Source organism: Ammodytes marinus (assembly GCF_949987685.1).
Source record: "Ammodytes marinus genome assembly, chromosome: 13".
NCBI classification, from domain to species: domain Eukaryota; kingdom Metazoa; phylum Chordata; class Actinopteri; order Uranoscopiformes; family Ammodytidae; genus Ammodytes; species Ammodytes marinus.
The window spans coordinates 7,520,416-7,537,915 of record NC_137217.1 but is presented as its reverse complement, the minus strand read 5'-3'; the positions used below and the strand labels follow the sequence as shown (position 1 = coordinate 7,537,915).

General features: G+C 44.2%; 1 protein-coding gene across 1 annotated transcript in view; it reads right to left on the bottom strand.

The window, feature by feature from the left end:
- Window positions 1–17,500, bottom strand: part of znf407 (zinc finger protein 407) — a gene marked incomplete at its 5' end in the record, with an annotated part of 154,208 nt that overhangs the window by 60,867 nt on the left and 75,841 nt on the right. Inside the window, one exon of the mRNA XM_080038843.1 lies at window positions 2,024–2,190. Coding sequence (XP_079894969.1) covers window positions 2,024–2,190 — 167 coding nt within the window. The remainder of the gene's footprint in view (window positions 1–2,023; window positions 2,191–17,500) is intronic.

Sequence of the window (17,500 nt, the reverse complement as noted above, 5' to 3'; positions counted from 1 at the left end):
CACCCCACGCCTCTCCAGGTGACAGCTAGGTGACAGTGTGGCGGTGGCGGCCCTGATGGGGAATGATGAGGGGCTGGAAACAAATGAAAATAAAACGTCTAATTATGTCAGAGGCGCCTTGACGTTACATCACTGTTAAAACACATTTAAAATAACATCCAGCAAGTCTTGGACTGGCACACACACATATACACACACACACATCCACGCTTACACACACACACACGCTCACACACACAGCAGGCAGCCGTGACGGATGGAGGGCTCTCCTGCAAGCGCTCAGTCAGGCTGTCAGGCCACTGGCTGCCGCTGCTTCTGTCATTGACTTAAAAGGGCATCAAGGACCAGTGTGTGGGACATTACTGAGGCCGAGGGGAAGCTGCTGGGCTGCGGCATAAAGACACTCTGAGAGGGGCTGACTAGGGCTCCTATTGAGGGGCTATTATTCAAGACAGTGTCCGCCCACCACCCACCGCACCATCTGTCTATTCCAAGTGTTTAGCAAGTAAAGAAAAAAGCATGACTCAGAACAGACCCACTGCATACTGTATACTGAACATAGAGACATGAAAGAGAAGGATCATATATACTAATTAATTTAAAACAAATCCAATTCAAATGTGTTTTCAATGTAAAGGGGAGGTCAGTAATTCAGGAGAACGCTTGTTGTCAAAATCCCTTTGGGCCAAAATCAGTAAATATCTCCCCACGATCCGCTACCTGTCCGTACTGTGTGTGTGCTCTGAAAACAATCTGGTGTTGTTAGACAGCTTAGACTCTGTAAACAGGCATGTTGATAGCTGCTGTGCGCCGCCTTTGTTTACATATCCTTTGTTTATACGTACCTGTTTACAGAGCCTAGGTTGTGTGTTAACACCAGAGTATCTTTTCCAGCACAAACACACAGCAAAATAAATCTCCAGAATCGCTGACTGTGGCTCAGTTGGTAGAGCAGGTCGGCTGATGATCAAAGGGTTGGAGGTTCGATCCCCGCCCTGCCACCTGTGTCATGGTTGTTGTGTCCTTGGGCAAGACACTTCACCCACCTTCCCTCGTGTGAATGTCGATAGTTAGCCTGCTATCGGTGTATGAATGTGTGTGTGAATGGTAACGTGGGAATGGGAACAGGTCTCCCTTGAAAAAGAGTCTCCGGTCTCAATGGGGTTTACCTGTATAAATAAAGATTAAAAAAAATTTAAATAAAAAATAAACGGATATGAAACACACTAACATTCATGTCTTTCCTCTTTCCTATTTAGCCTCATAGGAACAGACAGTGGACCTGTTCTATGTAGGGAAACAGTCTCCAGGATCAGATGGCTTGGATGAACACACACTCCCTAACCAGCTTGGGTCTGGGGAACACACACATTTGGTTAACAGATGGATTGATGGGGAAATACACATGATAACCAGTTTGATATGGGGAATACACTCTATACTTTTAACTCCCTCACAAAGCAAAACAATCCAAATCTGGAGGACGGCAGACGACAAACTCAAAATCCAAACATCCTTTTTCCTTCTATCTTTAGTTATTAAGTAACTCTATTCCAGCATTACTGGCAAGTATTCAACCATGTAAATGTGAGGGGTCCCATCTTTACTAAAAAAAAGTGTTCTCCACTTTCTCTGGATGTAAAAAAAAAATCAGTGCAGATGGACAAGTCATGGCTTTTTATCGGCCACACATGTGTGTGTGTGTGTACTTCTTCCAAACAAAGCTGTGAAGATTGGAAATCAATGTGAGATTTTCCCAGTTAACACCTACACTTAAGAGACAGTCTACATAGCTACAAAGGAATGCGGAAAAAAGTTAATTTGGTCTGCTCCAAGTACAGAGCCATCTTGATAAATAACTGTTTGCCTCCCACTCGTATAAAAATACCGTAAAATAAAAAAAAGGAAAAATCTCATGAATTTTTGCAGTTTAGAGAGTCAGCCTATAGGTGTTTATGGCATAGCATCAATAATGGTTCACGGTGGACTTTTTCCTGCTTGCTCTCTCTCTCTCGTGTCTCACCGGTGTGTGTCCTGTGATGGTCCTTCATGGCAGACAGGTTGAGGAAGGAGTAGTGGCAGGACGGCCACGTGCACTTGAACGGCTTCTCCCCGCTGTGCAGTTTCATGTGGTTGTTGAGGGCCCATTTCTCACTGAAGGAGCGATCGCACAGGTCACATTCAAACTTCCTGTAGGAGGAGAAGAGAGAGAGAGAGACAGAAGGAGGGATGTGGGGGAGGAGAAGGAGGAGAAAAAAAAAGTTATTTACTGTTCCCAAAGCTGACGTAAAATGCTGGACAATCTACCTTGCGAGGAAAAAGGAAATGGAGGTTGTTGTTGGGTATACTGGCACTCACAGCCACAGAGAGCACAGGGGCTGTATGACTGTGTGCTGTACATCTACACTCGCACACACACACACACAATGCAGTTGGGCTGCTGTGTGTGTCATGTCTGTATAAGCAGGCATTGATTTTTCTGTCCTAGCCTGCCACCTCCACCATTTATTCTCTGCTTTGCACCAGGGCCCAGAGGACTGGAGAAATTCTGTTACAGTCCACACACACACACACACACACACACACACACACACACACACACACACACACACACACACACACACACACACACACACACACACACACACACACACACACACACACACCTCAGGGGCAGTGGGGGAGATTAGAGTTCACCTGTCCAGCGTCCCTGACCACTTAGCCAGGGCTAAATGAACAGTTAGCAACATTTTACCACTGGCCTCTCTCTTAAGGCTTCCTGTATTGGAGTGCCCCCTTCTTCTTAACTTCACTCCAACACAACACAACACAGCTCCTCCCGAACTCTGCTCACATAATCATAATCAACATCACTATGCTTTTAGAATCATGCAGAGGCTTGATTTATCACTTGTGGTTTTCTTAGTGGTGTGTGCCCTCTTTTGAGAACAGGTCAACACAAATGCGACTAAGCACAACGTTCCGTCGTTTACTCTAGACATGTGTCCATTCTTCATGCAGACACTTTACCACGCAACAAAAAAACAAAAGCTGTTATTGCTTTTTATTAATGCGTAAGGCCTGTTTGCACCTGCATCGTCATCTGCCGTGTTATTAGTGCTTGGAGAAAACACACACAAACACACACACACACACACACACACACACAAACAAGTGAAAACAATAGAAAAAGGCCCACGTGCTTGTATTAATCTTTACCCCGGCGCTATAATTTAGGCGCGGAATGACTAATGTGCGAGTCATAAACAAATGAAGTCTGCTTTTGCCGAGCATTCGTCTTGCGGGCGAGGGGGGACCGTGTTATTTTAGGGAGGGCGGCTGTCTTTAAGTCCTGATTGTGTCGCTTAATCCCCGCCGGTATCTGTTTCATAGCGGAGGCAGCATGACACTCACCTGAACAAATAATGACTCCGAGCAGCATGTAGCATGTGTCTGAATCAATAATTCAAACTCATACATCTTCCTTACTGGAAAGAAGGGAGGGAGGGGGTGGGGGGGGGGGGGGGGGGGGGCAAAGGAGAAGGAGAGGGAGAAATGGGGAGGTGGGCCAGACGGAGAGATAGAAAAGAAAATGTGTCCTGGCTTCCATATCAATCTATATGTTTCCAGCAAGAAGATGAATGCAAATGTGATATGGATGTCATGCCTATGGTGTTTTTTTTTTTCTTCGAGAGGACATTTTAAGCTCACTTACCAAGAAGGATGGTGGTGTCGTTTAAAATGGCGCGTTTATCACCTGGCTCTAGTAAGCTCAAATGCATACATAAACGGCCATGTTTTTTCCCCCTATCATTTCTCTCATCAACTGATTGACTGACAAAGTTCGACCAACAGATGTATGTACGCATCTGAATTGTCTTCCCTTTCCTTTCCCTCCCTAGGTATGTATATATAGAAGGGCTCGTCCCGTATGCCACCATGGGAGAGGTAAATAAGATGAGTGAAGAGATGCTATCTTTTATGGTAAGCATTATGCACACCACTCCTGCTTTATGAGCTAAACGGGGGCCATTGTTTATCACGGGGCGTAATCGCAAAGTCAAGCAGGCAGGCAGGCAGGCAGGCAGGCCTTGACGTGGGCACACGGCATGCTGGGATGGAGGGAAAAAATGAGGGAGAGAGAGAGAGAGGCAGAGAGAGAGAGAGAGATAGAGAGAGGCAGAGAGAGGGAAGATGGAGGAGTCAGGGCTGGCAGAGTTGACGATCAGTGTGTTTTTTTTTGTAAGGATGAGAGCAGGGGTTTTAGCGTCTGTTTTTATGGGATCAGATGGAGCGCTTTGATCTTGTCCCCCCCCCCCCCCCCCCCGCATGTCAGATCCCGTCACGATCCACCGTCTCGCCCATACATATGCATACTGCCTCTAAACAGCCAGCCACCATGCAAAACACCAGCAGAGGTAGGCCCAGGGAAGGAGAGAGAGAGAGAGAAAGAGAGAGGTTGAGGTACTGTGTGTATGCATGTGTATTAAGGAGGGAGAGACAGAAGGGTGAGAGCAAAAGAGGTCTGCCAATTCCAAGTATACTTGACGACTTTTACAATGTTTCCTAGAAGTTAATTTAAAACCAACAAAACGGCCACAGTTCATTCACAGATGCTGCCAATGCAACCTATTTCAGATGCAACGTAGCATGAGAAAGTTCTGAAAGTCAATTTTTTTTAGGATTCTGGGGATGTGTATATGGTTTGAAATGAAGCAAAGTAAATGAGAAATTGCCTGTCAAATGTATATGTGTGAATATAAAACATAAAGTACATCATCTATTAATGGAATGATATTATAATATATGAATGTATTAAAATATGATGACAGACATGTGTACAATCGCATCAGTTGTAGTTGCATCTTCTGCTTAGGGTTTTAACATTTGGAGAAGCTATAAAGGAAAACAATAGAATAAAAGCACACACAACGTTTGAGTTCAATGTGCTTACTATTGTGTTAACCTAAGGATTACAGGCACTTTAGAATTATCACGACCAACCTCCACCATTTTTGTTTAAACTATACTGTAGTTTAAATAAAACCATTACATACACAAAAGAGAGGGGAGAAAATGAGGCACCATTAGTTGAAATCATACTTATATATATTGTCTAGCATGGACATTAGCCCTTTTACATCATTGTCAAGCTCTGATCAGCAGAGGCCACTGCGGGAGTCCACTGTAACCGTGATCAAGTTCTCATTCCAGCCATTACATCTCCGCTTCTCTTTCTCCATCCCTCCATGCTCTATTTATACTCTCCCTTTCTTTATGTTTCCCTTCTGATCAGGAGGCAGGGCGACATGATTGACACGCAGTGGGAGATTTATTCACAGAGTCAGGTGGGCCTCTCTCTCTCTTTGCTTATGTGCTGCTGTGTGTCCATACTGTCACTCATTAGCATATCTATACTGTGAGTGTGATCCTGTCATCAGTTTGGGGCATACAGGGCTACTGTCAGAACATCACAGGCCTTAGTGGTGATAGGAATCCCTCAGGAGGAGTTACTGTGCCTCTAACAGGGGCTCAATACACAAGACCTGAACTCATTACCACACACTCACTATCGCCCCCAAGTGGTGAGGTGGTGCTTGTTGAAGGGAGATCTCGCAGTGTGTGTGTGTGTGTGTGTGTGTGTAAAGTGCAGACTGGAGTAATGTGTTCTGGATTAAAAATGTAACAACATTTGTGTTAAAAAGAGACCGGTTTGGTATGACAAAGAGGAAATAGATGAACATTGCATTCTGTTCATAATAATGACATTTTTCAGATTTTTATCTGTACACCAAAATGCATTCTAGCGTTTCCCCCTATATACCCATAATTCAATGTTTCAGATTCTCACTGACGTTGTCATAGCTTAAGGCTGAGCTGACACCCTAGCTCCTCCCTACCGCGAGCTCGCTTCCTATGCCTAGGAAACATCTCACTGATTTAATTGGCACGTAAATACGCGGAATTAGTATTTTTTTTTATTGACTGTATTAATTGTGTCGGGCGCTCTTTGGACAGCTATACTGTAAGGATGCCTTGGCCGGTTAGAGAGGAAGTAATATGTGGATGCTCTTCTCACGCTGGAAAAGACAGAAAAAAAAGAGAAAGAGAGAGAGAGAGAGAGAGGCCGACTCTTGCCTCGAGCCAAACTGACACAAACAGACAACTTCAAAGTGAAGACTGTTGTTTATTTGGTGGTGGGGGGAGATAGAGAGAGAGAGAGAGAGAGGGGGAAAAAGAAAAAAAAAGAGAGAAAATGTATCTGATATGCAACTGTCAGGAGAGCATTTTCACATGCAAAATAGCGAGTGAGTGAGAGAGATTACCTAGAGGGAGGAACATGACAGCATTCACTAGGGTCAGGATGGATCATCATCTTCAGCCCCACACCCCCCTTCACTCCCTCTCCCTCTCTCCCTCCATCGTTCTATCTTTATCTCTCTCACACTCTCTGTTTTCCTTCCGTTTTGCCCTCCTCTGCCTCCTCTTTCCCCTCTCATCCTGTTTTTTTCTTCTTTTTTTCTACAGACTCCATCACTCTGCACTTCGACAACCCGGCATCTTAAATCCAGACTAAATTAGCCGAATGAAGATTAAATCATTTGGCCCTGAGCTCTCTCCGAGATATTGGGAGGAAGACTGAGTAAGCCTTAAATGGTGTCTGACTGGGGTTTGGGACCTATACCACTACAACGTGTCTAGAGCGGATAGAGAGGGGGCTCTTCCTTCAGTGGCAGTCAATTGAAACCTGATTAGAGGAAGGAGAGAGAGGGCTGGTGTTGGGTAAAAAATGGGGAAAAGATTACATTTCTGGGACAAGCGTTTCCCTAAGTAGCAGGACGCCGGCTTCGTTAGTTTTCGTTTGCCGGTGCGCACAATGTCCGCCGACGACAGGCCTTGTTTCCCGGGGGGGGGGATATTGAACCGGGCAACATCATCGCTCACGGTTGCTTAGGAGAAATGGTTTAGAGCCGTGCTGTGGTCAATGTTGGTGCGGGGTATTTCCTGGATGCCGCTAGTTTAACATTCAAAAAGTGAAAACAGACAACAACCACTGGCCTGCAACTGTACCAACTTTGTAACAGTAGAAAGAACAGTACAATCTCCTAGGACCAAGTCCAAGAATGATCCCAACAGCAGGGCATTTTAAAGGGGGAAATATCTATAGAGTTATATCACACTTAGACCCGGGCAGCAGGACTGTACACGCCAGCGTGTCACACAAAACAAGCACTAAAACCACCATGAAGAGGGGCCACGTGTGTCTACAGAGTACTGTAGTGGAAACCTCCTTTGAGAGGACTACAGTACTGCTGCTGCATATGACTGCAATATAAACAACCAGCGCACAACAGAGATGTTGCCGCTGATTTATATTTACCTTCAATCCCCGGAGAAAAAGAGGGGGAGGAGGAGAAGAGGGAAAGAAGAAGAAGAAGAAAAAAAGATAATGAAATAAATAATAAAAGAGCAAGGCCCCATCAGATAAGCTCCTGTTTATCCCGCTGTAGGGCAAATACAAATTGTCAATTTAATGAACACGGTGGACGTGATGAAAGCTGGGGTTGAAGGAGCCTCGCTGCCTGACAAACAATCAGGAAATGTTATCTTAATATTGTTGCGCCGTTATTCAGCCCATAACTTAGAGGGGGGGGGAGGGGGGGGGGGAGGGAGAGGTGGCACGGAGGGGAGAGCAGGGAGGCACAAAGGCCAGGTCCCTCTGTGGTGGCCCTGTTATTGCCTGTTTTTTATTAGGAGCCGTAGCTCAATAGTCCCAAACACACTTTGAAAGCGCACGGACCACACGTTTGAGCCAAGGAAGGAGTGTGTATACACTAACACCCACACATACATAGACACACCCCTTGCGCATACACCACCTCACACACACAAGCAATGTTAAATTACAATGAGGTCTGTTTTAGCAGAACAACCCAAAGTGATATATTTCTCTGTGTGAACAGGTACTGTTGTGACATTCTGTTTCCTTTTAATTTAAGAGCTTAATACATTTTTACAGAACACATCATAAATGTTCCAACCAAAAAAAACTGCAAATCAAGAGCTCCGAAATGCTTCTTGCTGAAATCAGCAGCACCCACTGGAAAGTACTGGATATCTGATTTGTGTGACACGGTTTCGGTCAAAGGCCTCTTCCCACCACCGCCCCCCTCCACCCATCCTTTAAACGGCGCTTTGAAAAGCGTCCAGATGCTTCACACCTTAACGTGTGTGTGTGTTTCATTTTTTTTTTCCTTGTAAGTCTTGAATTTTAAAAGTGTGGCAATCTGTGCAGCCACCCAAAATGAACTATTATCTCCATATTTCTATATTGCCGGCACTAAATTGCCGGTCGGGGAGAATTACTATCAATATGAATATCTGCAACAATAACTCAGCTGCGGTTGGTGAGGACAGGATGCTCTTTATCAGGCTCTGTGATAGGCCTTAAACACAGCACAAGGCAGCCCCATATCACAGCCTTTTTCTCTCTAATATCAGGCCGCATTAGCACCTCGTAAATCAAATTACACTCCTAGAATTTCATTAGGCTCACCTGCCAGCGCCGCTGTGCTGCGGAAATATTTATGTTTTATTTATTTTTTTATGCTGCGATTGTGTGTGTTCTCTCAGGTACACAACAGGGGGAAGAAAGAGTGTTGGGGAAAAGAATGGCTGATAAACCTAATTATCTTTTAAGAATACAGAGGGAAAATGTGTCGTAAATTGTGGGCGATCCTGAGGATAGCTGAGGGTTTTTTTTCTGTCTTCTAAAGCCTGTGGGGTGTAGATTTTTTTTGGGGGGGAAGGGGGACAAGTCTGCTGTGCTGTTTACCATCTTTAACCGGGTGCTAGATTCTCGCAATCCAATTAGCAGCGTCGCCCCTTAACAATTTTTCCTAAACACAAAATCAAACACGATGATGTACGACGCCGATCATTCCGAGTTCCCTCCACTACAAGTTAATCTGATCACGCCCGAGCTAGACCGCTAATAGCGCCGGCAACTCTGGTTCAAGCCGGATTCACAACATTATGACAGGAGTCTGTCTTTGTTATGTAATTACCTCAAAAATTATTTTAACATTTGTTTAGTTGTTGTTGCTGCTTCTTGTTAGATTATATTAGCCGCATCATAAGAATATCGTGTAGGTTTTGTTGAACGTGAGCTGAGGCCGGGAGGATAGAGTGTTGTAGCAAAGGGAACGCAGTATTTTTTATTTAATTTTTTCGGCCCCATCTTCTGTCTGGGTCTGTGTAGGGTGCTTGTGTCTCTGGATATGGATTTTGATTAGAAACAAAAGGGGAAATGACTGAGCCAGTGACCATAGCGACAGCCACTTAATAAAAGGTACAGTCTATACATCAAAGAGCATCCAGCAGTAAATCATCCGGCCCTGTATAACGACGTGCATCCCCGTCCCATTACCGAGCCCCCCCCCCCCCCTCTCTATAACAGGGCCACTCATATTTACTCTCTGGGCCCCAATATCGTTTTAGAATAATGAGCTTTTGTCCCTTATCTAATTAACAAGGGGCCTAGGTTCATTTGTTTTTCTCCCCCCCCCTCCCTCTTCTCCTTTTCCTCTCACTGAAATTAGGAAGCTGTGGCATATTTGTTTAAGTCTCAAATATTTTTCGCAAATTTGCTCGCTGGTGTGACCGGTAAAAAGTTATAACACAGCATTTGTTGTATGTTGTGTGTAATTGCTCTGTGTTGCAACTGGGGGCTGTTTATCCAGATTTTTATTTAGTTTGTGTGTGTGTCCGTGTGTGTGTCCATGTGTGTGTGTCCATGTGTGTGTGTGTGTGTGTGTGTGTGTGTGTCTGTGTGTGTGTGTGCTGCGCTCCACTGGGCAGAAGTAAAAGAGCAGGTCCATTCTCCCTCTTATTACTGGAATTGTAATTCAATGATCACCTTAGATCACACGCGTGCCATAAATCAGATAGGCTTGACAGAGGATGAAAAATTGTATTAATAATGTGAAACTTATTATACAGTCCCAAATGCTCCCTTGATAAATGACATTGTTTGGGCCTGACAATGATTGCATTTAAAACATTATTTCTGTTTTTTTTGCTGCTGTGTGCTTATAAGTGTGTATGTGTGTGTGTGTGTGTGTGTGTGTGTGTGTGTGTGTGTGTGTGTGTGTGTGTGTGTGTGTGTGTACACTGCTGGACATAGCTGCGGTGGTTTTGCCGGGTGGGGAAGACAGAGGTGGGGTTCCCGAGCTTCATAAAATATTCAAGATGTTTCCCACCCTTCTCTCTGGAGTCAGTGGGCAGGCGATGGCCGTGGCAGTATACGGTATAAAATATGTGTGTGTGTGTGTGTGTGTGTGTGTGTGTGTGTGTGTGAGTGTGAGTGTGAGTGTGAGTGTGTGTGTGTGTGTGTGTGTGGCCAGCACAAGTGAAATGGCTGGTGGCTCACCGCAGCACAAACTCCCTAACTCCCCAAACCACATAACTGAGCCGTGCACATCTTCAAGTCATAAAGAGCTTACTCTTATTATTATTACGACACATCCTAGTCACATATTAGCAAATGTGAGAAACTGCAGATAGGACCAGCAGCAGCCTAATCATTTATGAACTAGTCTACTATATATTTTGCTCTCTTTTTTTTGAATAAGTGATTTGGAAAAGAGTATATTTTTCTTCATAACTCAATTTATAGAAGAATGCTAATATATATATATATATATATATATATTCTAGACTTGGTTTAAAAGAAAACAATTAAGAAAATGCCTGAGATTCAACACAAAGACTGTGCCTGCACTCTTTCTCCCATTCAGTCACACTGAACTGTAGCGGACAGAGGCAACACTCACAGACACATTTCTGCAGTTAGAAAAAGCAAGTAGAGAGAGAGAGAGAGAGAGAGAGAAAGGGATCTGGCACAGCTCCTGTTTCTTTTCACGAAGGACGAACACATTAAGTTGTATGGCACAGTATTTTGCTAATGCTGTCTCATTCTCAACACCTTAGCTCTGTGGATTAAGTGCCTTTTTGCTCAGTGCATAAACTGTCATGGGGGAGTGTGTAATGTCTGTTACCGAAAAAGCTTGAGCCAGCAGCCGTATAACCTCGCTGCCAAAGCTGTTGTAAACAGCACATCAAAAGTGACAAGACTTAAAAAAATTCTCACACACACACACCAATGTTTCTGTGTCCATGGAAAAAATCAAGAGATGCCCCTTTGGGTGCTGTGCTGAAATGACAGCTAACGCATTACAACAGCCAGTTTTTGGTATGATACTGGCCAACATTTGTGAACAGGAAAACAAAGAGGTTACAATCTGATAAAAAAATAAATACAATTAAAACGATTGAGAAATATAGTAGCAAAGCCAGTAAAGAGCACATATAGCTCCTACGGAAAAGCAATAGTAAAAGTGTTAAGGAGTGCAATATGAGTGCTTCAAGAGGCACCGACATGGTTGAAACTTAATAAAACACTTGTAGAAGCATCATGCAAAATGTGTACAAGCGATACACACAGTATATAAAAGAGGGGCTCTATAGTTTAGCCTGTGACACACTCTTTTTTTAATTAGATGGTATCATACCATGGTCTGATCACAATTTAACTAAATAAATAAAGGTATAAGTTATACTTTGATGAGTACTAGAATAGAACAATCTCCTACTAAAGTTTAAAAAACAGTTTTGAGTTGAGTATGGCTCCGAATACAAGAAAGTCTCATTAAGTTCCTGGACAGCTGAATTCAGATCCCAGGGAAAGTGAGCCTGGTCTTTCTCCCTGTAGACTTGGCTTTCCCTGGCTGGCCCTGTCTATGTCCTCTATACTCTACTGTACTGTATCCCCCCTCCAACCCTCCACACTACACTCTCCCTCTCTCCTCCTCCTCATCCCTGCAAATGACCATGATGGGAGGCCATTCATCTCACTCCTCTGGCCACTACAATGAAATAAATCAAGAATCCCCCCCCCCCCCCCTCCAAATATAACAATATTTGTATTTGGGGTGGGGCAGACGTAATTGATGACTGCGGCCGCGCTAATTAAAAACAGCGGAGGTTTCATTAATCTTGGTCATTGGGTGTGTGTGTGTGTGTGGTGGGGGGGGGGGGAGTAGTAGGGTAGGTGCTTGCTACAGTGTTGGCTGGACAGGATGGGGAAGGGGGGGCTCAGGTGATTTGGTCCATTGTTGAGCATATTAGCACCATGGGGTTAATGTGAAGCGGCCATTAATAATCACAACAAAAGTCCTGAGTACACACACTCTCAGTCTCTCTGTCTCCACCACAGCCACAAAGACGCAACTCCCCGAACCAAACGAGACAATATAGTGAACAATCACACGTGTTTACTGCCATGTCCTGGCTGGAGAAGTTAATTGCTTTTGCTTGACTTTTGCTTTGTAGCAACTGTTGTTCTTTTCCCTGTATACGAAATACACATGCACACAGTTGTACTATGCTTTGGAGAATTAATTAATTACCAGTCCCAACTTTTACTCCTCGGCCGGTGTTTGTTTAGTTAAAACTATCCCACAGTCGACTTCAGTAGCACACACTGTTCAGATAATGACAATACTGTATGAACATATGGTATGAAACTATGAACATGTGATAAATTCATACTCTTCACTGTCAATATTTAAAATGTATAATATATGATCCGATACATTTGGAGCAGTCAATGGTGTTGATATCATTTTTTCCTTTTATAAAAAGCATTACATTTTGTTTAGCTTTATTTAATGTTATGCATGCTTTTAAAAAGGCATACATATTTTTAATCATATATATATGGAAATGATCATGTCATGTGTCGTCCGTCAGCACAACATTTTTCTCTAACACAAAAAAGTGAAACAGATGTGATGACAAGAGGTTTGACTAATCAGAAACACAATCAAGAATATGATGCAATCCTAAGCATTTTTTAATTGTTTCATAAAACACATTTTGTCACAAGCCTGCTCTGATCAACAGGGTATACCCACGCAGAGCTGTGACAAACCAAATACTTTACAGTCACACACCTGAGCTTCTACTTAACCGGTAGACAAAAAGACGGGAACAGACTATGGAGTTGATATAGAAAGCGTATCATATTGTTACTGTAGTGCCATTACCGCGCAGACAATTCACTAAGTAGCACCTATGAACGCTGCTAGATGGATATCATCATCACCCCGTAATGGCCTCTCCATGTTAATTCAACAACGTTAGCCATCTCCACCACGACTCTGGAATACTGGAATAATGGCTAGCCTGCATCTGGTAAGAGGCAGTGTAGGGCAGTGTGTGAAGCATAGAGAGAAACGAGGGGGCGAGAGACAGAGAGAAAAGACAGGGAATTAAACAAGAGAGAGAAAGAGAGAGAGAGAGAGAGAGAGAGAGAGAGATGGAAATGGATGGGTTGGGTGGGGTGGAGGTGGAAGCAGGAGCATATGGTGCCACGCTGCCATAAACAAGCTTTATGAAAAGACCAGGGACGTTTATTTAATCATGGAATACCTGAGGAATCGCAATGAGACACACACTTTGTCCCATTATTGTTAGCCCATAAATTTAAACTGCTTTACCGGAGCGACCGGGAACCTGATACAGTCGCCCAAGACAACGGCGGGGAAGCAGGTGAATTTATGTGTGTGTGTGTGTGTGTGTGTGTGTGTGTGTGTGTGTGTGTGTGTGTGTGTGTGTGTGTGTGTGTGTGTGTGTGTGTATGTGAAGTGCACTGTGTCTTAGAGTGTGTGTGTGGTGTTACAGATGAATGGCCATAACTACTACATACCGGTATCTGTGTATCTCCAAACAAAGAGAGCATAATATACTTACGCAGAGATGTTTATTCTTATAAATCAACTGTGTTAGTGAATTCCTCTGTGTATTCTTCTACCAGTCTCTTTACATGTATACATTGTTATAGTTTCACCTGTCAAAGCCCTTATTCTCTAACGCAGTCTCTAACAACCTAGGTGAGGAATTAATACATGACTGTCTCAAGCTCCTAGGTCAGACACCAAAACTATCAGGAAATAGCAAGGTGGGTCCAAAGGGCCCCTGAGGAAATGCATTCCTCATTTGTATTGAAGTGAATCAGCAGTGGACATCCAAATGAAAGTGTGCATTGCACTAGAATGACTTCAACATCACACACACGCACACACACGCGCGCGCACACACACACACACACACACACACACACACACACACATAGTGATTTTACACAGAAATGCACATACTTGCACATGGGAGTATGAAACACAAATGCACTTACATCCACTTGAAACTTCACAAACTCAGTGCAATGAGCTAATTTTGCAACACAAAAACAATTGGACCGTATGCACAATCGTGTTTGTACAACTACCACTCACTCTCACACACACACACACACACACACACACACACACACACACACGCACACACACACAGACACACACACACACACAGCTCTGGGTCAGGGGGACAGCGGTAGCTCAGAGCCAGCTGTGACCTGCCGGTCCAGGTGCTCAGGAAAAGCGCTGTTAACGGCTACGATTGATGATCTAATCAAACTGTCACCATGGCGATCCGCTGCAGGGGGGGAGGGGGGAGGTTGGGATGGCGTGGGCGTGTGTAGTGGGGGTGTGAGTGGGAGTGGGAGTGGGGGTGAGAGCAGGTGGGGGGGAATATCCAGGAGGCCTTGTGCATGCTTACCGTTAGCCCAAATTGAGAGTGACAGTCTCAATAGTGAAAAGGCCTCGTTTTCCCCCCCTCTAAGTAATGGAGGAAACAACTCCAGCGCTCTTCCGGAGGATGTCACATAATCAAGGGAGCCTCCCCAACACCGCCACCCATCCACCCACCCCCCACTCTCTAGAACGTCTCAGCACAGGCAGAGTGTGTGTGTGTGTGTGTGTGTGTGTGTGTGTGTGTGTGTGTGTGGGGTGGAGACCTTGGACATGAGATGTGTAACGTAACGAGACCAGCTGATGAGGATGAGCTGTGGTATCGTTTGTAGCTAAAGACACACACATTCATACAAGTTGCTATGGAAATCAGGTACATCTGAAGGCTGTGTAGCATTCAGTTCTACTGGAACACACGGAAAGTAATTGATCAGTGATGGATTGTAAAACTGTCTATACTGTATGTGAGCAGGTTATATTGAGGGAAGTGACATCTAAGGTTGCAGAAGCATTTTTTCTTATTCTTTAAATGGAATAATTCTTAAGTGAATTATGCAGTGAATTGAAACTGTTCATCATTTTGCTGGAGACTCCTCGGAGGAGCCTAAAGGACGCCTCCAGCCTGCTCAGCCTACTGCATGGGCCCCAGACCCCACTCTGGGATCCACTGTCCTAAACTGTGATGAATCAGCCTTATTCAATGTCCAACGCATGACATTATACACACACACACACACAGCCCGCACATCACATACCTTTAGACAGAGGAATGCTTGCAGTACGTCACATGAATAGCTGTTGATGAATGCAATAAGCAAGAGGGAGTGCTTTATATCAGGGAGTTTGGAATAAGTTCAGAAGAGAGTACTTAAAGACTAGCAGACATATTAAAAATATATATATATATAACATAAATAAAAAAAACAATTTATCTTGAGTTCCACAGCAAATTAGCAATACAGTAAAGCCGCATGGGAAAATATATGATAATATTTCTCTAGTCAACATAAAGCAAAATGAATTAAGCGGTGCTATATTTAGCTGAAAAGAAAGAAGTTCAGGAAGTTGCCCAACTTAATAGTGGCCTTGTTGATTGCTGCCTGTTCTGGGTGTGTGTGTGTGCGTGTGCGCATGTGCGTGTGTGTGTGTGTGTGTGTGTGTGCGTGTGCGTGTGCGTGTGTGTGTGATAATCACCTTCCCCAGGATATATATCCACGACTGCCGCTTGCCCGTCCAGCTCGCATTAATTTAATCGCTGCTCAGCTAATTCATTGATTAATTGGCTCATTAGTGATGCCTGGCAACATCCATTTCTGTCATGACAGTCTGATGTTTCAATAGAGAAAAGAAAAACACTCTGGCATCAGCCCAGTTTTATTTTTTTCCCCACAAGTCCCCGGTGCGCATAATGTCCAAACCACTGTCAACAGTTAGCCGCACACAAGTGTGTCACTGTGTATAACTGCCTGGTTTTGTGCCACAGGACGTGGAATGAATATGAAGGTGAACCGTGTGCACCTTCTCCCTTCTTGTCTGCTTGAGTAATGTCACTTGGGGGGGGGGTTACAGCAGTGGGGGTGACATCATTCTTATAGGGAAAAAGAACAACTTGAGAGTGTTGGGACTGCATGCACTCCCTAGGATGAGGTAGACCCTGTTATGAGAAAGACAAACTACGGCAAGCCATTTATAACACAAAGCAAGGTCATGTTACTGTGACATGACGAGTGGCTTCCAACACTGGGACGAGCTGTCGACAGCCGACCGACATTATCATTAGTAATAGGGCGAACCACAGGACCCCGCTGCACCCTTAAAACAAGGAGCTGTGTGTTATAGAGTGGCCGACGACAATACACAGGCCCAGATAGAGGTATTTGATGTGACGTCACCCGGACCAAAACCAAATGACCATTAAATAGCTAAGAGGTACATGCCCTTTGACCCCCTCTCAACCCCCCAAGACACAGGACCGGATTTATAATTGGCATTTTGTCACAGTTGCCGCTATTCGGGCTGTGGTGGCACTGTGCTTTAACTAATGATGAGTGAGACCACAGGGGTGAAGGCAGCATTTTGGCAATAAAGTGTGTCAGCTTTTTTTTTTCAGAGAACCAACATGCTGCCCACCACATGCACATCCCTCTACTCTAACCACAGACACAGACACACACACACACAATCAACCACACTCCCCCAATTTTTGCACCATATGCCCATGACGAGTGCATAAAAATTGTTCCCAAAGCGATAGCACAGCGCAGGCCAACCCATAAAAACTTAATGCACCTAATTTTCCAGTAATCAAACTTTTATAGACTGCAATGGCTCTTTAAACTAACAAATTTTAATTATCGCTTAATTTTAACAGCAATATTAACTCGATCCCTCATTCTGCGAGTGTTCATCCTCCATGAAATATTGAGTAGGGTAAACAGCGAGCCTCTGTTTGGCTGGCTCCTGTTCAAACAAGCCGCTGAACACAAAGGTGAGCTAGGGGTCGCTGAGGCCTTTGCCAGAGCCAGGCCCGGGAGTATACCTGAGCTGCAGGGACCTCTGGGAAATGGAGTTTTTAATGAGTGCAAGCACACAGCATTTAGTCTGCTGATGTTGCACTAAGATAAACACACGGCACTGATCACTGGTTGGTCAGCAGGATAGTGTGATCCTGCTTCAGTACAAGATACTAGTTAATTCTATTTTGTTGCAGTAGGTTTGATTTGACATGTATTTTAGATATACAATCATGAAAAACATATCTCCTTTGATATTTCACAGGATTTAAGGGTATTTGGATATCCCACAGTGAGTCCACAACATATCCTCGGCTACTTTCAAGTGTATATTTT